At 53.5% G+C, this 21,326-nt stretch overlaps 2 protein-coding genes across 5 annotated transcripts; both read right to left on the bottom strand.

Annotated features, from left to right (window-relative positions):
* Positions 1-212: 212 nt before the first annotated feature.
* B4GALT7 (beta-1,4-galactosyltransferase 7) lies at positions 213-10,446 on the bottom strand. Of its 4 annotated transcripts, none has more exons than XR_010156808.1 (7): positions 10,271-10,446; positions 8,334-8,495; positions 5,989-6,351; positions 3,002-3,227; positions 1,909-2,188; positions 1,528-1,632; positions 213-1,002 (listed from the first exon to the last, which is right to left on the bottom strand). XR_010156808.1 is itself a non-coding variant. In XM_024356500.3 (7 exons), the coding sequence occupies exons 1-7, from the start codon at positions 10,318-10,320 to the stop codon at positions 847-849; spliced, it is 1,146 nt and encodes a 381-aa protein (XP_024212268.1). In that variant the 5' UTR covers positions 10,321-10,430; the 3' UTR covers positions 268-846. The 4 variants fall into 4 exon arrangements, 2 of the variants coding, with proteins under 2 accessions (XP_024212268.1, NP_001035053.1); XM_024356500.3 differs by having other exon boundaries at positions 268-1,002; positions 1,909-1,992; positions 10,271-10,430; XR_010156809.1 differs by lacking the exon at positions 8,334-8,495 and having other exon boundaries at positions 10,271-10,440.
* Positions 10,447-12,961: 2,515 nt separating this feature from the next.
* TMED9 (transmembrane p24 trafficking protein 9) lies at positions 12,962-18,395 on the bottom strand. Its single transcript, XM_518138.7, has 5 exons — positions 18,129-18,395; positions 17,852-17,952; positions 16,725-16,850; positions 16,215-16,361; positions 12,962-15,233 (listed from the first exon to the last, which is right to left on the bottom strand). Exons 1-5 carry the CDS (start codon positions 18,313-18,315, stop codon positions 15,084-15,086), a joined length of 711 nt encoding a protein of 236 aa, XP_518138.2. The 5' UTR covers positions 18,316-18,395; the 3' UTR covers positions 12,962-15,083.
* Positions 18,396-21,326: the final 2,931 nt, after the last annotated feature.

Below are 21,326 nucleotides of genomic sequence, written 5' to 3'. Positions count from 1 at the left end.
GACTGCTCAGAAGGGCATTCAGGGGGCTGCCCAGAAGCCTTGGTGGGGTGGAGGTAGTACAGGAACCCTCACACCTTTGGCTTCTCCTCCCCCCGGACTTGTCGTCCCCGCCCCACCCCAATTCCTTGCCAGCTTGTAACTCACCCCTCCCCTTGCCCCTCAGCCAAAAGTGACATGTGAGCGGTCCATGACACATTTTGTCTGGCCTGCCATACTTTTTGAAAGTTTCATTTAGTTGCTATCATTTAAAAAATCAGAAGATATCACTTAAGAATCCAGCATTCTAGTTTCTTTCGAAAAATCAGAAGATCTGGCAACACTAGGCCCACATTCCGGCATGGCAACAACCAGCTAGAGCGGTGCTGGCTGTTCCCCTCTGTGGGGCTTGTGCTCTGGTTTCTGAAGTCCTAACCCTCACCAGGCCCAACTGCCACCTACACCAGCTGCATGGCCCCTACGCTGTGTCTCTGCACGAGGCAGCCCAGCAGGAAGGAACAAAAGTGGGGGTGATGAGAGGTTGTCCTGTTCAGCCCTCCCCACTACCCACAGGCCTGGGCACGTGAAGGAGGTCAGAGTAGGGTGAGCAGGAAGGCAGGGGGGGTCCCGGACAGGACACACCCCAGCCTCTCTCTGATCACTGTGCATGGCAAGCAGCGTCCCAGGCACCCCACGTGTCCTGGCCCAGCCCAAGCCTGCCTTGGCGGCCGGGTGGCTGCAATTGCGTAGCTTGCTGTCTTGGTCCTGGCCACTCCACATCCTGTCAGAGCTGGGCCCACGACCTGAGGCCTTGTCCTGAGCCTGAGCAATATGGCCTATAGGTACAGGCTTCCTCACTGTCCATCCAACTCAGCTGAATGTGCACCAGGGTGTGGCGGTCTTGTCACAATCCAACATGATGTTGAGGACAGTGCAGGGGGCCCCGCCCACAGACAGGGCAGTGCGGGAAGCCACATGGTACTTCACAGTGTTCAGGCCTCCCTCCCTGTCCACCTTGAACTGCTCCTGGGGAGGAAGAGAGGAAAGAGCACGGACTCAGGGCTGCATGGGTGCCAGCTACCCACTGACCCCACACAACCTCGCCATCAGAGGTCCTGTGGTCCCCACTGGAGAGGAAGAACCCAGAGCTCAAAGCAGTGAAGCCTCTTGCCCAGGGCTGTGCCCCACTAGGAAGCAGGCGAGCCGGGATCTCCAGTTGGATGCATATGCCTCCTAGAGAAGGGGCTGTTTGAGGGTGGGATCCCTGCATCCTGGGTGTGGCTGGGATTCTGGCACCTTCAGCTACGCCTCCCCCACCCCACCCTGCCAGCCTGCATGGACCCTGAGGTCTGGGCTGACCCACAGTGCCCAGGGTGCCCACAGCAGCCACCAGAGCAGGGCACGGTGCCCAAGCAGAATGCCCGTCGACTGACCTGGGCCAAGCAGGGGAGGATGGGACCATTTGGGCCAAGGAGAACTTGGTGAAAGCCCGGGCCTGCTGGCTCCCCACATCACCACCTATCCGTCCCCAATGAGGAGCCCTGCCAGCACCTGTTTTTGAGCTGCGATGCGCTTCTGGTCCCTCTTCCGCCAGGCTGGGTCGTGCAGGTGGCGAAATGTCTTGTACCCAGTTGTGATTCCCGAGGGGCGGAAAAGCTAGGGAGGTCCAAGGAAGTCGGGGTCAGGCTGCCCTTCCTGGAGCCCCAGCCCTCACCACCAGCTCCCCTGAGGTCCCACAGGAAGGGGCCTGCAGGAGAGGAGACTGGGGCCCACAGGGCAAGGAACTGGCTAGATGACCATGCAGGGCAGGGTTAGGGCAGGGATCAGAATCAGGGCCATCTCCAGACCCCAGGAGCTTCATCTGAGGAAACAGAAGAAAATCTCAGGGCAGCCGCCGCAGCTGAGGTGGGGGTGGGGCGCGGGGAACCTCACCTGGAGCCCAGCTCCCTTAATGCGCCGGTAGAACTCGTCGTCCTCGCGGCCCCAGCCCCAGAAGCGGTTGGACATCCCATTGCACTGACACAGAGACAAGCAGCGTCACTCGGCCCATCTTCCCGGGGGGGGCCTTTGGTCTCCTACCGCTCGGGAGTGCCCCTCTCCCCCGGCGCCTCTGAATAAGCCCCGGGTGCTTGCAGGCTCCTGCACTTCTGCAGTGCGGGCGGCAGGAAGCAGCGCGTCCCGGGCCCTCTCCCGTTCTCACGGGGCCTTGAACCTGTGTGAGAGGCTCACCTTCTCAAAAACGGCTGGCTGCCCAGAGGGGATCTCTGTGGGGAACTGTCGATGGGCAGAAGCGCCAGCTCCTACTTGATTTCTGCTTCCCCCATTCCCCTTTCTCCTGGTGGCCCTGCCCTCATCTCTTCCTGTGTGTGTGAGAGGGGTAGCAGGGTTCCATGACAGACACCCATTCTTGCACCTGGCTCAGGGGCTTCATTTACATAAAGCTGGCCCCTGCCATGGCCTGGAGAGGAGGACACCCAGGCCTGAGCCACAAGTGGTTCTTCCTGCCTGCCCGTCCACCAGCCAGTGACTGGCTGAGGGTTGGGCTCAGCACTCAAGCCGGCCAATCAAGAGCCAGTGCAGCTCACTGCGGGACTCCTGCCTGAGCTACAAGGGAAGGGCCCCATCTCCCACCAGCCCGGGGCCTAGATGGATACAGACTGCAGTGACAACCACCACCTTGCCAATAAACCCAGTGCAGGGAAGGAGAGCTGGGAGATGCACAGAGAAACAGGGTCCTGGTGACACTGTCTGAGAGGTGGGCAAGGTTCACCTGAACTGCCCCCTACACTCTTCAGTGTTAAGGGCCACTAACCACCCAGGTTTCTGAAGCCCCCGTGCAAGCAGTTCTGCTGCTGCGGCTGACTGGCTCGCCTGCTCTTCGCACTCTGGCTGCTCCCAAGTTCTCCTGCTAGGCCAGGGCAGGGCTCCATCTGCTGGGCCCCAGAGGCACTGCCCCATCCTTCCCACCACCCGCAGCCTGGAGGGAGCTCCCGGCTCTGAGCAGAGCAGGCTGTCCGGGCCTCACCAGCCGGTAGTGCTGCTTGGAGAGCAGCAGGATGCCGCCGACATAGGTCTTGTAGTGGTAGAGAGGGTGGAGCTCCGGGGAGGCCACGTGGAAGGGCCCAGCCTCAGGAAAGCCATAGTCCAGCTCCTCGTTGAGAGGGAGCAGGTCAACGTCGTGCATGGCAATGTAGTCCGTGCTGTTGCTGCTCTCCAGGAAGCCCACGTTGATGAGCGCCGCCCGGTTGAACCTGTGCAGGGTGGCCAAGGCTGGGCAGGGGCAGCACACGGGCTCACTGCCTGGGGCTCAGCACCCACCCGGGGGTCCCCATGGTGCCTATGCTGCCCTCTGGCCCAGCACTGACTTCACTCAGCCTGTGGGGCTGTCCCTCCACTCGTCGCATATTGACTAAGCACCCACTATGTGCCAGAAACCATTCAAAGCACAGGAGGTACAGCAGTGAAAAACCAGGCCCTGTTCTCAAGGAACTCAGACTCCAATAGAAGGAAACAGAAACAAGCAAACACAAAGCGTGGCCGGCAGTGGTTCGTGCTGGGGGGAAAAGCAAAGCAGGCAAGGAGGGCGATCTTGCTGGGGGTGGAGGTGGCTCTTGTCCTCGGTGGGGCCGTCAGGGAGGGCCAGGGGAACTGAGTGACAGAAACCTGAAGGCCTGAAGAGATGACCCACAGGGCAGTGGGTGCCTAGGGCTCTGCATAGGGGAGATGGCACTGCCACGGCAGGAGGCAGGAGCAGACCAACGGGCAGCTGGGCAGGGCAAGGGCAGAGGTGGGGATGTTGGGGGTGACACAGTGACTGCACAAGGCCCAAGGGCCACTGAAGGACGGGGCTTTGACTCGGGTAAGATGGGGTGCCATGGAGGCTCTGAGCAGGGTAGAGGCGTGCTGTGACTTATGCCGGGACAGGACCGCCCTAGCTGTTGTGCTGGAAGAGACTGTCAGAGCAGGGGTGAAAGCAGGGAGACCAGCTGGGAGACTATGGCAATGATTTAGGTGAGAGACCAAAAGATGAAGGTGGCCTAGCTCAGGAGGTGGCAGTGGCAACAGCGAGAAGCGGGCAGATTCTAGATGGATTTTGCTGACGAATAGGACGCAGTGTATGACAGAGAAGGAGCAGCTGAGGATGACCCCCGGGCTTTTGGGCTTGAGCAATGGGAGCAAAGAGCTTCCATTCCCATGGAGAAGAGGACAGAGCTACAGGTTTGGGGCAGGGCAGGCCACCAGCAATTCAGCTGTGATCATGGAAGCTTGCAGTAGCTCTGAGGCCACCACGTGGAGGGACTGTGTAGATGGCTGGGCTGTTGAGCCTGGAGTTTAGGAGAGAACTCCAGGAAACAGCCTCAGGAATCACTAGAGTAGAGACGTGGTTTAATGCTGGAGATGACATGAGATGCCCCAAGGAACACCTGGAGTTAAAAAAGGGAGGCTGCCGAAGCACCGAGTCCAGAGAAGCCCCGATGGTGAGAGCTCGGGGAGATGAGCAGAACCCACAGACACACAGGCCCAGCCAGTGCAGAGGGAGGACCAGAGGGTGCTGCCCTAAGAAGGGGCATTTTATGAAAGATGCTGCTGGCAGGTCCACAGGATGAGGGCCCAGCACGGCCTCTGGACCAACAGAGTGGAGGCGGCTGGTGACCTCAGTGAGAGCTGCTCTGTGCCATGGTGGGTGCAGGAGTCTGAGCGGAAGGGGTTCAAGAGAGACGAGGGGAGAGAAAGGGAAGGAGGCCTGCCAGAAAGCAGAGAAGGGCGACAGCCTCGAGGGATGTGGGATCCAGGGAGTCTTTTTCCTTTGAGAGAGGAGCCACTTCAGGGTGTGTGTGCTCACAGGGATGCTCCAGGAGAGGAACGCTGATTGAGAGGGAGAGGAAGGGCCCAACTGTGGGGTGGGGGGAAACACTGAGGGACGGGGATGGTGGGAGTCAGCCCGGACAGAAGCTGGAACAGCCTTGAGTCCCTGTGCACAGAGGCTGGCAGGTGAGTCGTGGAGGGAACTGGGGAAAGTTCTCTTCTGTTTCATTCTGTTTTCTGAAATTGGAAGCAAAGTCGTCAGCTACGAGTGAGGAGGGGGATGAATAAGGAGAACAGATGGTTTTAAAGGCTGCAGTGGACAGACCAGAGGAAAGTGAGGCTCCCAGCAGGGCAGAGGGTCTTCCTGGCAGGGGGATCATCGGCGTGGGGACGGCAGCGTGGCCGCCTCACGTGTTGTCTTTTCTCTCCATACCCTCCAGTGCCCAGGCACAGGTGTGGAGCAGAGAGCTGGAGTAAATCAGGCTGGGATTATGCCAGCAGCAAGGGGCCAGAGGCTTGAGGGAGTATGCCAGGGAGGATTTTAATGGCGGACCTGGGACTCCAGGTTGGGTAAGGAGGAAGTAAAGACAAGAAGGGTGGCAGGGAAAAGGTGGGGGGATCTGGGGATCTGGATCAAGGGGACTTGAAAAGGTGGGAAGATCAGGCTGGTGGGGCTGAGAATCCATCTTCCAGTGGGAGTTACCTAGAGGGAAAGGAGGGTGGGGGCTGGTGGGTGAGATCTCAGGCTGTGGTCATGGAAGGGAGCACTTTTTGGTAAGGGCGGGGATTTTAGGATAACGCCAGACTGTGGGCAACTTTAAAGCCGTGGCCTTGACCCTCCCTTTCCCTAATCCCCGGGCCAATCCCCAGGGAGTCCTGTCTGGGCTTCCTCCACAGCACCTCTCTCTCCCCACCCCCCACCACGCCATCAAGCCACTGTCATCGCAGACCACAGCAGTGACCACCTAACTGGTCTCCCTGCTTCTCCTCTTGCCCTGGTATAATCCATTCCACATACGGCAGCCACAGTGAGCTTTTCAAAATGGAAATTAGATCAGGGCCCTCTCCAAAGATTCCTGTCACACCCAGTGAGAGGGGTCTGCCACCTCCCGCCCTCCTGCCCCTGCCCCAGGTGGCCTCTCACAGGCCCTGAGAAGCCTGAGCCCGGGCAGGGGTGCCGGGGGGAGAGGCCGGGGCCGGCGCTACCTGAAGTGGTCCACCTGGTTGAGCACGTAGATGTGGTGCCGGATCTTCTTCCTGCTCAGGAAGCGGCGCATGTGGGGCACGAAGACCAGGAGCTCCTCGAAGCGTTCGCGGAAGGGCACCAGCACCGCCAGGCGGTGGGGGCCCCAGGATGCGTCTTCTTCCCAGTGCTCAGGGGGCGGCTCTGGGGGGCAGGCCCGGGGAGGGCCCGAGGTCTCCTGCCCTTGTCCCCTGACTGCCCGGGCCACGTCCCCAGAGCAGCTGAGCTGCAGCCAGAGTAGGGAGAAGAAGCCCAGCGAGAGGCAGGCCACGAAGAGGTGGAAGACGGAACATTTCCGAGGGAGGCCGCCGGAGAGCAACCCGGACCTGGAGCAAGAGCAGGACAGGGTCAGAAGGGCGGGGCGGGGCTGGCCCTGTGACAGACCCGTTCTCTGGCCTCCCCACGAGGAGGCTGCACATAACTCGTCTACCCCAAGCACCTGGGAATTAGTACAGAAGCAACTTTAATGTTTCTGCTCATGCCACTACCATGCATCCGAATCCTGCTTGCCTCTCTAGACCCAACCCATGCCACCCGCTCTCGGGAAGCCCTCTGAACCACTCCCAGTTCACAGCGCTGCCCCGGCTCCTCAATGCTCTTACTTTCTGTGACTGAGTCCTAGTCAGAGCTGCTCAGGGCAAGGATGAGGAGGCTCTGTCACTTGTATGTGCTCCTCCCCACGATAGTGGCTCAATGTCCTGAGCCAATGACAGGAGTCCCCACCTTAGAGATGCAACCCACTGCTTTCCAAACCCGCTCCCCTACAGATCCACCCCAGCAGAAACCGTGGCTCCATCCTGCTTCCAAGAATGACCAGAAAGGCCACCCAGACACGGGTGTGTGCTGGCATTAGTCCAGGTAAAATGACCAATGTTTACTCTGGGAGGATCAGACGTGCCCCCCGAAGCAACGCAAGGCCCAAACTGTCAGTGGCGGTTCACTGAACGAGCCTCAAACCTTTAGTCCAAGAGGCAGCTCGTGATAAAAGATGGGAGATGGAGAGGGAAAGAAAGACGAGGGCTGGGTACAGCACAGGCACTGATTTCAGAAACTGGAAAAACAGCTGAACATCACAGACACTGGGGTGATGCCAGGAGACAGCCTTTTGGTTAGCAAATACAAAGAAACAGAATTCACCAGATTCCTTTGCCCCTCCTCTGGAAGTTCCTGAGTATGCTGAGACAGGAGCTGAGGAATCCATGAAGGGGGAAGCTTCCTCTGTACTCCTCCTACCTTCTCCCCAAAGTAATCTGCAAAGGAATCCACTTCACAATCTTAAGAGTCAGCGATTAGCTATCAGGTCTTATAAATTCTATCTCCTGGCCGGGCGTGGTGGCTCACGCCTATAATCCCAACACTTTGGGAGGCCGAGGCAGGTGCATCACGAGGTCAGGAGCTCAAGACCAGCCTGGCAAATATGGTAACACCCCATCTCTACTAAAAATACAAAAATTAGCTGGGTGTGGTGGTGCGCACCTGTAGTCCCAGCTACTTGGGAGGCTGAGGCAGAAGAATAGCTTGCATCTGGGAGGCGGAGGTTGCAGTGAGCTGAGATCACGCCACTGCACTCCAGCCTGGGCAACAGAGCGAGACTCCATCTCATAAATAAATAAATAAATAAATAAATTCTATCTCCTAAGTCCCCCTCTGATCCTTCCTCACTCATCTGTTCCTTGCCCTGCTCAGACCCCTTCAGTCTTCTGAATGACCCTCCTCTGTTTGCCAGACAAAGGCCAAGCCCTTTGGCCTGACAGTCAAAGCCCTCCATGACCTGGCCCCAACTCCAGATGCTCCCAAGCCTTCGCCCCATGTTCTCATGCTGGGCGCCTCGGAGCTTCTCCACTTGCTATATTCCTTCCTGCTCCAGCCCTCACACAGCCTGCTCCTTCTGCCTGAAATGTCCTTCTTTATCTGCCTGAGGACCCCTGTTGATCCTTCAGAGCCGAACTCCAATGTCATGGCCAGCACTGCCCCCTGCCCCCATAATGCTCCCACTTTTGTATTCCCACGGCATCTTCCCACTTTTTTGTAATGCCTTGTGTCCTTGCTTCTCAGGCCGTGTCAGATCCTTATCTGTGACCCCAGCACAGCAAGCACAGGCCAGACAGCAGAGAGCTTGCCAAGTGAGTTACAGAAAGGGTTAAAGCAGTCAGGGCATGCCTTAAGTCACACGCTAAAGCCAGACCAACTCCTCCCTTTTTCTAGAGAAACTGCCAACCTGGAAGCCAGTAGCCTTGAAGCCAGGCCCAGGTTCCACACGCAGCTGAGAGGTGGCCTGGTAGGAAACCCCCCAGGGCTTCTGACTTACCCCCCATTATCCTGTGGTGGTGGATTCAGCTGCGGAGGAGCACAGCCCAGTCCTGAGAGTGGTCTGGGAAGGCTGGAACCTCTACAGATTCTCCCTTGCCCTCTGGGCTTTTTCTGGGGACAGGGTAGAGACTGGAGAGATGGATATGGGGTGATATCCCACCTTCAGGAAAAGAAGCAGTGACTATTATCCAGGGGAACGGCGTGGACTGGGTACTCCGAGCACGTCCACACGCTAATTCCCTCGGCCCCGCTCCCCTCTCCTATGAGGACCACATCCCCATGGGCATCATCCTGTGCTCTAAGAGCACAAACCGCTGAGCAACTGGATTGAACCCAGAGTCCCAATTCCTCAGGACAGTGGACACCGAGAACAATTGTTCCTGGTGCCACCAGGTGGCAAACCAGATTTGCAGTCCCAGTGGCTCCCAGGCCCAGGCCACCCTGGCTCTGAGGGGCAGTCCAGAAGAGGCTTTGTCTCCCTCATCAATCACTGCCCAAGACTAGTAAAAGGCGGATTCAAACCCAGGCAGGCCGGCTCCAGAGCCTACACTAGATAGCTACACTAGCCTGCATCCGTTGCGTGGATCTTTGCACCACCCCTGTGTCAAAAGCACAGAATTGACATCAGTAAATTTCTCTGGAAACAGCTATGGAAAAGGATCAGGACATAGAAATGCTCCTCTATTACCTTTCCTTTCTTGTCTCATACAGACCTTCATACTACGAGGTCTGAATCCTCAGCTGCTCTGGTTACAGCACCTCAAAACTGCAAAGGTACCTGGAAGACAACTGGCACCTCCTCTTGTGCTAGGCAGTGCCATGCTCTTTACATGTGTGCGGTCCTTTAATCCTCACACAGCCCTGCAGAGCCAATACTGTCATAACTGTCTCAGCGATGGAAAGGCTGCGGTCAGAAAGATGCAGGGGTCTCTGCTCACATAATTAAGGAGGACTCCTGCCCAGGTCGAACGCTAGTCCACGCTTTCTATTATATTCCTGTCTTCCCCTTTCAACACCAAGTCTGAAAAATCCCCAAAAGTACAAGTTGTGGCCACTAAATCCCAGAATCTTATGGCACCTGACGGACTTAAGAAACATGAAGGAAATGAGGTGTCATTCACCAGGAGGAGATCCAGTCATGTGTTCTGTGAGAAGACTTACAGGGACACATCTCAAGTGCCCCACGAATGGAGGCAGTCAAATCGCTTTCCCCATTCTGCTTTAGTGAGAAACAAAATTAGCTAAGGTGTGGGCCAAGCTCACATCTTTCACGTAGGGCCAATACAGCTGCACAGGAAATGGACTAATGCGTGTATAAGGAGTGTCTAGTACGTGCCAGGCAGTGACCAGCCAGGCAGAGCACGGAGCTTCTGTCTGGTGGGTTCTGCTGGTGGCCTGCGAAGGATGGGGGGGGGGGAGTGTTAAGGAGGAAGGGTAGGGTCTGAGGCTATATGGATGTGATGAGGAAGGCAGAGACCAGAGAAACGGAATACATGTCCTCAGGGATCAGAGACAAAGTGAGAAACACAAATCCATGGTGAGAGGTCAGCGGAGTCAGAGACCCGCATGCAGATAGAGGGAGGCTGGTGGAGAAACACAGACACAACGAAACACATAACGAGAGAGACTAGCAAAGAGGGGATCAGAAACTCACAAAGGGAAGTCAATGGAGAAATACGGACCCACGGGCGGGGGGGAAGGTGCTGGGGGAAGGACGAGTGCCGCGGAAAGGGAGAGGGGGCGGGGGAGGCAGAGACCCACAGGGACAGACAGAAACCGGAACAGAGCGCCAGGGACCCACAGGGAGAACCACACGCCCTCACAGAAACCCGCAGACATGGAGACGTGATGGCCTCGGGTTCCCAGATTCCGCCGGCGGCCGAGAAGGGAGCGGCGCCCGGGAGGACGGGGCCCGGGCCGACCGCCGCCGCTCACCTGCCGTCCTCCCAGGGCAGCTGCGCCGCTTTCCTCCGCGAGGGGAACATCGTGCGGAGAGGCGGCGGCGCATGGGGCAGGCGCTCGCAGCCCGGCCGGCCCGGCCTCCCGGGCCTACGCGGCGCCTCCGCCTCCCGCTCCGCCCAGGCCTGTCCGCCCCGCCCCCCGGTCCGCCGGGTCCGCCGCTCCGGCCGCGCCGCCAGCTCCCGGAGCCGCCGCCTCCAAGGTTCTGCTTGCGAGCAGCGCGGGCGCGCCTCCCTCTCTGGGCGGCTCCTTCCTAGCCGCCCCGGAACCCGCCTGGCAGCCCGAGAAACTGAAGCCCAGAGGCCCAGGGCCTCCCGACAAATCACTGGGCTGGGACTGGACCTAAGAGTCCAGACTCCCAAACCAACGCTCGGGGAGAATCTGCATCTCCGTCCTCTTTCCGAGGGGAGGCGGGAGCGTCCCGGGGTCCCCGTCTCGGCCCAGGCGGCGCGTTCTCCGCGCAAGCTTGGAGGGGCAAAGCCAAGCTCACGGCTCGGCGCTGAGTTCAGCTGACAGCCCGCGCAGGCGTTAGGAGCCGAGCTCTGAAGACAAGTTGACTGAATTTGAAACCCGACTCTGCCTGCCGGGCGCGGTGGCTCACGCCTGTAATCCCAGCACTTTGGGAGGCCGAGGCGGGCGGATCACGAGGTCAGGAGATTGAGACCATCCTGGCTAACACGGTGAAACCCCGTCTCTACTAAAAATACAAAAAATTAGCCGGGCGTGGTGGCGGGCGCCTGTAGTCCCAGCTACTCGGGAGGCTGAGGCAGGAGCATGGTGTGAACCCAGGAGGCGGAGCTTGCAGTGAGCCGAGATCGCACCACTGCACTCCAGCCTGGGAGACAGAGCGAGACTCCGTCAAAAAAAAAAAAGAAAAAGAAACTAGACTCTGCCAATTCAGCTGTGTTTTGACCAAGCCACATCTCTGCATCTGTTTCCTCACCTGGGTATATCAATGGCTCCTATTCTATATGGCAGCTGTGGGGATTCAAGGAGAAAGTGCAAATAATTGTGCAGCGCTAGGCACACAGTTCAACGCCATATAAATGACAGCTGTCATCCAGGAAAAGGGTACTTTGGTGGAGCTGAGAACTGAAGAAGGGAATAGGAGACTGAGTTCCCATATCTACCCCGTCACCGTGGGAATTTAACCATCCCCCTCACCCCCAGCCCCCCCACCCCTCCTGCTAGCCTCCTACCTGGGGAAAGAAAGCGGCAGTTGTTAGACTTGACCTCCTCTGCTCTTCCAGGCAAACTTTAAGTTTCCTAATAGATGGCAAACATCTATTAAGTTCTTATTATGTGCCGGTCATTGTTAATAGTTTTTACTACATGAGGGTTATCTCACGTACTCCTTATCGGTAGGTGCTTATCCCCAAGTTAAAGTTGAGAGAACTGAGGCACAGAGAGGCAAATCAGGTAGTTTGGTTGCACAATCTATGGGTTTGGGGTTTTTGTTTTGTTTTTTTTTCCCCACAATCTATGATCTTAATCACTCTGCTCCAGAGAGAACTTCACCGTGGGTGGGAAATGAATCATTCCCGGTAACCCCTTTACCCCGTAAACCTGGAAGTATATAATCCACCCATTCCCCTTCCTGTTGACTCCCCCAGGGCACTGCATCCTACCCCAGAACCGTGGTCAATGCACAGCCCATCTAAAGGGGACCACTCCATCCGGTTCGCTGTTACTACATCAGGATGAAGCTCTACTTCAGATTGTCAGATTCACTCTCTCAAGAAATCAGATCTCAAATGAAAACCCAAATTATCTAATTTTTAAATGTGATATCCAGCTAAGAGCCATGTTGATAATGACACTTCAACTCTGATCTCTTTTCTTTTTACTTTTTTATTTTATTTATTTATTTATTTTTTGAGACAGAGTTTCACTCTGTCACTCAGGCTGGAGTGCAGTGGCACGATCTCGGCTCACTGCAACCTCTGCCTCCCGGGGTCAAGCAATTCTCCTGTCTCAGCCTCCCGAGTAGCTGGTATTACAGGCGCCTGCCACCACGCCTGGCTAATTTTTGTATTTTTAGTAGAGACGGGGTTTTACCATGTTGGCGGCTGGTCTCGAACTCCTGACCTCAGGTGATCAGCCTACCTCTGCCTCCCAAAGTGCTGCGATTACAGGCGTGAGCCACCATGCCCAGCCTGTGGTCTCTTTTCAAAAACCCACAACTCTAGTCTAATCATGAGAAAAACATCAGACAAATCCTAGCTGAGAAATTGTACAAAATACCTGACCTGTACTCCTCAAAACAGTCAAGGAATCATCCAAAACAAGGAAGGTCTAAGAAACTGTCACAGCCAAAAGGAGCCTAAGGAGACACAGTGACTAAATGTGATGTGGAATCCTGGAACAGAAAAAGGACAGTAGGTAAAAACTAAGGAAGTCTGGATAAAGTAATGCATGATGTTACTAATAGGGAAAATGTCTTCACAATTTTTCTGCAATTTTAAAGCTGTTCTTTAAAAATACTTTTTTTTTTTTTTGACATGGACTCTTGCTCTGTTGCTCAGGCTGGAGTGCAGTGGCGCGATCTCGGCTCACTGCAAACTCCGCCTCCTGGGTTCACGCCATTCTCCTGCCTCAGCCTCCCAAGGAGCTGGGACTACAGGCGCCCACCACCACGCCTGGCTAATTTTTTCTTTTTTTTTTTTTGTAGAGATGGGGTTTCACCGTGTTAGCCAGGTTGGTCTCGATCTCCTGACCTCATGATCTGCTCGCCTTGGCCTCTCAACGTGTTGGGGTTACAGGTGTGAGCCACCGCTCCCGGCCTTTTTTTTTTTTTTGAGACAGAGTCTCACTGTAGCCCAGGTTGGAGTGTAGTGGTGCAATCTTGGCTCACTGCAACCTCTGTCTCCTGGGTTCAAGCAATTCTGCTGCCTCAGCCTCCCAAGTAGCTGGGATTTCAGGCACGTGCCACCACACCTGGCTCATTTTTTGTATTTTTAGTAGAGATGAGGTTTCACCATGTTGGCCAGGCTGGTCTCAAACTCTTGGCCTCAGGCCATCCACCTACCTCAGCCTCCCAAAGTGCTGGGATTACAGGTGTGAACCACCGTGGCCACCAAAAAACTTTTTTTTTTTCACGTGGAAGAATTAGTTGGCAGCATGAGCCCAGATTGCATCATCCCATTAGGGGAAGCAGCCCCCAAACTTGTCTCCTTCTTCCTGGTCTTTCTCACACACTGCTGTAACTTCCCTCACATTTCTTGTCAGAAGGTTCTTCTCAAAACTGCCTGCCCATTTGCCTCCCCCAACCCCCAACAGCAGCCTCACATCCCTGATCAATAACACTGTGATTCTGAGGTGCCAATAGGGCTCTCAGTGGCTTTACCAGACCCTGGGTGATTACTGCAAAGGGCCCAGAGGCCAGAGGGAGGGGGCAGGCATTTACCCCACCACCTGCTCAGTATTAAACCAGCCAAGCTGCTGCCTTCAGCTTGTACCTATGGGTGCCTGCAGCCCCTCTTGAAAGGTGGGCATGTCCAAATCGCTTACCTGGGGCTCGAGGCTTCTCTAATCCAACCTTCCTTTCCAGCTTCCTCACAACACCCTCTGCAGCTGAAACTAAACACCCACCCACCTCCATTCCAGCTGTTTGCCTCCACTTCTCCAACCACCCCTGTCCTGCCATCTCCTTCCAGCAGAATCCTTCCTCTCCTTCATGGTCCTGGTTGAAATCACTTGCTGTTGGTTTAGCCCATCAACATCCTTGCCCCTGCCAGCCCAGGGTGGCTGTCCTGTAGCACTCCCCTGCTCAATGCACCTCCTTACCAGGCACTTCCTGGCAGCATCCATGACAATCCTGCTTACTGACTCTAGAAAGAGGGAACTTCACCAGGGAGCTGGCACGGAGGAAAGGGTGTAGATTTGAGCCCCAGCCCAATTTATTTGTTGTATAATCTTGGACAAACCCACTATTCCCTGCCACAGGAAGGCCTGGAGAAGGAGGAAAGAATGAAGCTGACTGGTGGGAATTCACTTTGGAATGTGAAGCGCTTTGCTCTTTGGAAGAACTGACATTCCCTGAAGCACCCTGCAGTATGCCCACTGATGACTGAGTAACTTGCACTGGACAAGAAGTCTTTTTTTTTTTTATTGGGAAACTCATGTAACAAACCTAAATTTATTGAAAATGAAATCAGTAACTAAGACTCTGCAGGCCCCACCCCAACCAGCACCAAGGCCTCTACTTGGTCTGGTCCCAGTTCTTTAAGCCCCAGAATGGACAACCATGTGAAGCAGCTCAGGTTAACTGCAGGGCCACATTCCCACACTGCAAACCCCTCCACCCACCCTCAACTCACACACACCCTGGATCAGCAGGTCTAGGCTGAAAGAGAGAACAGTGAGGTTCCCAGGGTGGCAGGTGGGTATGACAGGCACCATACCCCAACCTGCTCAAAACCCTAAGTTAGCAAAGGAAGACAGAAGACTGGCTTGCCTGCCCATTCCCCTCCCCCCACCCCCAACAGCAGCCTCACATCCCTGATCAGTAACACTGTGATTCTGAGGTGCCAAGAGGAGGGGCTTTACCAGCCCCTGGGTGATTACTGCCAAAGGGCCCAGAGGCCAGAGAGAGAGGGCAGGAATTTGCCCCACCACCTGCTCAGTATTAGCCAAGCTGCTGCCTTCAGCTTGTACCTGTGGGTGCCTCCAGCCCCTCTCCCTTCCAGAACAGGTATGGCTGGAAACCAGTCCTCCTGACAGAAGAAGTCAGTTCCAGGAGGTCCTTTCTCCCCCAGCCTGGGAGGATGGGTTGTGACGCCTGGGACAGCTACACAAGCTTCTTGGCTTCAAAGAAGCTCTTGAGGTGCCGCATCTGCCAGACACCGATGGCCACGAGGATGAGGGTCTGCAGAATGGACCACCACAGCACCCGCTGGTTGGTGCTCTCACTGGTCTGCCGGAAGCGCTCCTCTCGCCACTGTAGGGGAATATAAGGTGAGCCTGAGTTGGCTGGGGCTGCTAGAACTGCTGATTCCCAGACCAAGAGGATGCCCAAGGTCAACCAGCTTTGCCCAGGTTCCAGCCAAGTGCCTGCAAAGTGTCACTCTACCTGGGGACTATTTTTACCCTCAGGCAACCTACTCATTCTCCCAAGTCTGTTTCTTCATCTGTCAGGCATAGCCCTCACCTAGTCCTGCCCTGGTGCCTGGGAGAGAGGTAAGGTAGTTGTGGTACCACCCCACGAGGCAGAGCTGTCCTGGAGCACACAGGAGTGGACTTGCTCTAAGCACTCTGCCTAGGTCTCCCACACTGCTCCTTGAAGATGGTGGGCACAGGCTGTAAACTGGCAGCCTGGGGGCTGGATCTGGCCTTTATGTATGTTTTGTTGGCCTCACACAGTGCACAGTCTTTTGTCAACATTTAAAACACAGGTAATTTGTGCAGCAGCAATAGAAAAAAATAAAAAATAAATTAAAATGTTCACATAAAAATCCTATTTCCTCTTGAAAAAATGGAACATCTGTAAAGCCAGGGCTGATATTTCTGCAAGGAAGCCCCCAGGTGACAATGAACAGTGGCTGTGCTTGTTTAGATGGGTCACTGCCCTACTAGTCCTTAAGGTCACAGATTCATTTATGGTAATCTCTGGTTCCTGGTCACCGGTAAGTTTGAGACCCTGGTCCTGGGAGCATGTGGACCCACTGAAACAGCACCCAAGGTGTTGGTATCAAATCCTACTGTGCCATTCTGTGTGTAACTGTGACTTAGGGCAATGACAGCCTCTTATGAGTCTGTATCCTCAATTACAAAGTCGAGTTAGTAATACCCGCCCCACGACCTACAATGCAGTGCAGGTAAGTCCCTTGGGGGTCTCAGAATGAATTTAATGTGAAATTCCTGGCTGAGCCAGTGGGCAGCTTCTAGGGAGAAGCCCACTGCTCCTGGCCCAGTCACTCACCCGCTGGTAGTTCTGCTCTTTCTGGATCTGCTCCACTTGTTCCACCAGCTGTCGCACTCGTAGCTGCAACTCACTCAACTTGTCTTTAGCAGCAATTTCTGCATAGTCGTTGGCATGTTCACCTACCTGGATGTCCAGGTGAACTCTCTGAGGACAGACAAAGGAGATAAGGGAAATCTGGTAGCCCTGCTCCATCTTCCTGCCAGAGACTGACAGCTCATCCCCGACTTTCCTTCATCTGTTCATTTAGCCAACAGACTGGGCCCTCTTCAGTGTCTTAGCCCCATGAGGCTCTGGGCACACAAGCAAGTATTAAGCCTGGGCTGGTGCTCTGAGTGAAGCATATACAAAGAGCTCAGTCACTGTGTCCTGGACATCCACTGGAAACCCAGTGTTCTTAGGAGACACAAAATCTGACATAATCCTCTCACACCCACAGCACCACCAGTGCCCCAGTCCTCACCAAAGGATGAAGGCTGAAACCTGCAAGTCTCACATGGGCCCACTTACCAGCATGCCTCCAGCAAAGAGGGAGAACTTGGTGGAATTGGAGTGAAGACAGATCTGGTGCTCGCCAGGGGTATGGGAAGTGAAAGTGAACCTGCCCTCGGAGCCATACTGCCGGGCCAGGATGACCTGGAGGAAGGTAACAAGCTTCAGTCAGTATTATGGTAGGGATGGGAATGGAGGAAAACAGTGCTTAAGGCTCTAAGTACTGCAAAAATTGACAGGCACAGCCTTTCGCACCTCACAACACTGAAAGATTCAAAGCTGCTCAGCAGCTATTGCCATATGCTTGTGTGAGAACTCTCTGGGGCAGGTGTTTAGAGTCTGAGAGTCTGACATTAGGGTGGCAAGTGACTAACTGCTCTTGGGAAGGGCTTTCCTTTATAGCTCATGCCCTTTCAACTTTTTTGGTGTGAGCTGTTTTTTGGGGGGTTCTTTTTTGTTTTTGTGACAGAGTCTCACTCTGTCGTCCTGGCTGGAGTGCAGTGACGCTATCTCAGCTCACTGCAGCCTCAGCTTCCCAGGTTCAAGCAATTATCGTGCCTTAGCCTCCCAAGTATCCGGTATTAGAGGTGTGCGCCACCACACCCGGCTCATTTTTTTTTTTTTTTTTTTTTTTGTATTTTTACTAGAGACGGGGTTTGCCAGACGGAGGTTGCCCAGGCCGGTCCTGAACTTCCGGCCTCAAGTGATCCACCCGCCTCGGCATCCCAAAGTGCTGGGATTACAGGCAAGAGCCACCACACCCCGCCATGAGTTTTTTAACGAAAAGTGACAGAAGGTGAGAGCTGAAGGGTTTTGCCGTTCGTTTTAATATCCTTACTTGGGAAGATTAAAAGCTGCTCATTTTGTGGGGAAAGTATCACGTTCTGTGAAATCTTAAAGTCTAGATGACCTTAAGAGTTGACAAAACTCTTTGATTTTTATCACCACAATTAATCCGCCCATTTCACAGACCGGGAAACTGGTTCCAGGAAGGTAACTAACTTGGCAGGGTCATGCAAGTCAGCAGGATATTCCCACAACATCAACTGTCTCTCCCACTTTAGCAGATGCAGGAACTAGAAGAGGAAGTACCGGAGCCCGCCTAGCTGAGAGGCTGGCGGAGAGGAAGGTGGGGGTTGGCTCACCTTGTCCTCTGGGTCCTTCACCTCCACAAACATGCCAAGCCCCGGGGTGGCCGGCTGGTACTCCTCCCGCTGCTTGTCATACAGCTGCGTCCGGTAGTTTCCTTGAGGGAAGCAGGGCGAGCCCAGGTCAGAGGAGCGCGAGGTGGCATGGGTTCCGCGACCGCCTGGGCACGGCGAGGCCGTCTCCTCCCGGCTCTAGAGAGCTGTCTGTCTCGCATCCCCGGCCCCAAGACCACGGTCACGTTCCAAACTCGCCCCTTCCTCCCCGCCCCCGTACCTATGACCATGGTCTCGTCCGGGATCTCCTCAATGAAGCACTTCTTCTCCGTCTCTCCGATGTGAAAGTAGAGCGCGCTTCCGCGCGTCGCCAGCCACAGCAGCAGCAGCAGGAGGGTCCGCATCACTCTACCCAGCCCGGTTCCGGGCCGGGGCCGGACGACCAGCACGCCCAGCTCCACAGCCATCTTGCTCCACCTGCCTACGCAGCCGCAGCCGGCCGCGCCACGTCGCCCTGCCGCCGCCGCGGTGCCTGCCGGGACCGCGAGTTCCGCCGGGTGGACCACAAATCCCGAGATGTCCCGCGGCCCTGGCGCGGCAGTACCTGATTGGGGCGCGGCTTTTACCTGAGAGAGAGCGGGTGCCCTAGAATAAAAACTTATTTCCGTTGACTCTCTTCATGGCCTGGCAACTGACGATGGTTACCAGCTTTTTATAGATGAAACTGAGGTCGTTTGTTTGAGGTTGCGGAGCGAATTGCGAACAGAGACAGGATTCGAACCTAGGATCCCTGACTTTCTTTGGCACAGCATCTACCACTCTTGATTTGCTTCTACCTTTAAAAATGAATTTAAAGAGAACGACCAAATAATGCACAAATGTATTATCAAAAAAGATTAAAAGAAATAAAAGGCAAGGTCTCCCATTACCACTTCTTTGTCCTCATACCCTGTCCACTCCTAAATCGGGTGTTACCCTCTCAAGCATTTCTCTGATCACACACACACACACAAACACACACACAGCCTCTGCTGCCAGATCCCGACTGCAATTGGCTCGTTACTAGCAATTCTACAGAAATAGAAAGGATCATAAGAGAGTACTATGAGCAAATATAAGCCAACAAATTGGATAACGTAGATGAGATGGACAAATTCATAGAAATGCAAAACTGACTCAATAGCTAATATAATCTGAATAAACCTATAACTAGTGAGGAGATTGAATCAGTAATTTAAAAAAAATCCTTACTTAATATAGTTAAGATGTCAATACTTCCCAAAGCAATCTACAGATTTAATGCAATTCCTATCAAAATCCCAATGACATTTTTTGTAGAAACAGAGAAACTCATTCTACAATTCATATACTCTCAAGGGATTTCGATTAGCCAAAACAATCCTGAAAAATAAGAATAAAGCTGAAGAACTCACACTTCCTGATTTCAAAACTTACTTCCAAGCTTCAGTCATCAAGACAGTGTGGTACTGGCATATAGACAGACATATAGACCAATGGAATACAATAGAGAGCCCCAAGATATGCCCTCCCATATATGGTCAAATAATTTTTAACAAGGAGACCAAGCCCATTCAATGCGGGGAGGAGGGACAGTCTTTCCAACAAATGGTGCTGGGAAAACTGGATATCCACATGCAAAAAAGTGAAGGTGGATCCTTCTCTAACGCCATAGATAAAAATTCACCCAAAAAACCCCACAACTTTTAAAATCCCAAAGCATAAAACTCATAGAAAACATATGGCAAAGGGTTTACCACATCGGATTTGGCAACAGACTTCCTGTATATGACACTAAAGGCACAGGCAACAAAAGAAAAAATAGACAAATTGGACTTTATGAAAATTAAAACATTTTGTGCATCAAAAGACACTGTAGCAGAGTAAAGAGGCAACCCACAGAATGGAAGAAAATATTTGCAAATCATATATCTGACAAAGGATTAATATCCAGAATATGCAGAGACTCCTAAAACTCAGCAACAAAATAAGAACAATCTTATTCAAAAACCACAACAAAGGGCTTGAATAGACATTTCTCCAATGATCAACAAGTGGCCAGTGAGCACATGAAAAGATACTCAACATCACTAATCATTAGGGAAACACAAATCACAATGAGATAAAGAACAATGAGATACTACGTCATATACCCATTAAGATGGCCACTAGAAAAAAAAAAAGGAAAAGAAACAAACTACAAGCATTGGCAAGGATGTGGGGAAATTGAACCCTTGTGCACTGTTGGTGGGAATGTAAAATGGTACAGACACTGTGGAAAACAGTATAATGATTCCTCAAAAAAGTAAAAATAGGCTGGGCGTGGTGGCTTACGCCTATAATTCCAGCGCTTTGGGAGGCAGAAGCAGGAGGATTGCTTGAGCCCAGCAGTTCGAGACCAGTCGGGGCAACATGATGAAACCCCACCTCTACAAAAAATACAAAAATTAACTGGATCTGGTGGCATGCGCCTGTAGTCCCAGCTACTCAGGAGGCTGAGGCAAGAGGATTCCTTGAGCCTGGGAGGTCAAGGCTACAGTGAGCTGTGATCATGCCACTGCACTCCAGCCTGGGTGACAGAGCAAGACACTGTCTCAAAATAAATAAATAAAAATAGAATTACCATATGATTCAGCAATTCCATATCTAGAGATATCCTCAAAATAATTAAAAGTAGGGTCTCAAAGAGATATTTGTACACATATGCTCACAGCAGCATTATTCACAAGCAAAAAAAAAAAAATGGAAGCAACCCAGTTCTTCACCAGTAGATGAATAGATAAGCAAAATATGGTACATCCACACAATGGAAATCCTTTCAGCCTTAGAAAGGATGGGAATTCTGACACATGCTACAACATAGATGAACCTTGAAGAAACATTATGCTAAGTGGAATAAGCCAGACATAAAATGATAAATACTGGGTAATTCCATGCGTATGAGGTACTAGAGTCGTCAAAATCACAGAGACAGAAAGCAGAATGGTGGTTGCCAGGGACTGGAGGACAGGGAGAGTAGGAAGTTACTGTTTAATAGGTATAGAGTTTCAGTTTTCCAAGATAAAAAGAGTTCTGTAGATGGATGGTGGTGAGAGTTCTATGGCAATATAATGTACTTAATCCCACTGAAGTGTACAGTTAAAAACAGTCAACTTTGGCCGGGCACGGTGGCTCACGCTTCTAATCCCAGCACTTTGGGAGATCGAGGCGGGTGGATCACGAGGTCAGGAGATCGAGACCATCCTGGCTAACATGGTGAAACCCCGTCTCTACTAAAAATACAAAAAATTAGCCAGGCGTGGTGGCAGGCGCCTGTAGTCTGAGCTACTCAGGAGGCTGAGGCAGGAGAATGGCGTGAACCCGGGAAGCGGAGCTTATAATGAGCCGAGATCGCACCGCTGCACTCCAGCCTGGGCGACAGAGCGAGACTCCATCTCAAAAAAAAAAAAAAAAAAAAAAA

This window comes from Pan troglodytes, chromosome 4, assembly GCF_028858775.2.
Source record: "Pan troglodytes isolate AG18354 chromosome 4, NHGRI_mPanTro3-v2.0_pri, whole genome shotgun sequence".
Classification (NCBI taxonomy): domain Eukaryota; kingdom Metazoa; phylum Chordata; class Mammalia; order Primates; family Hominidae; genus Pan; species Pan troglodytes.
Note: the sequence above shows the minus strand (reverse complement) of the source record. Positions and strands in the feature narration are given on the sequence as shown.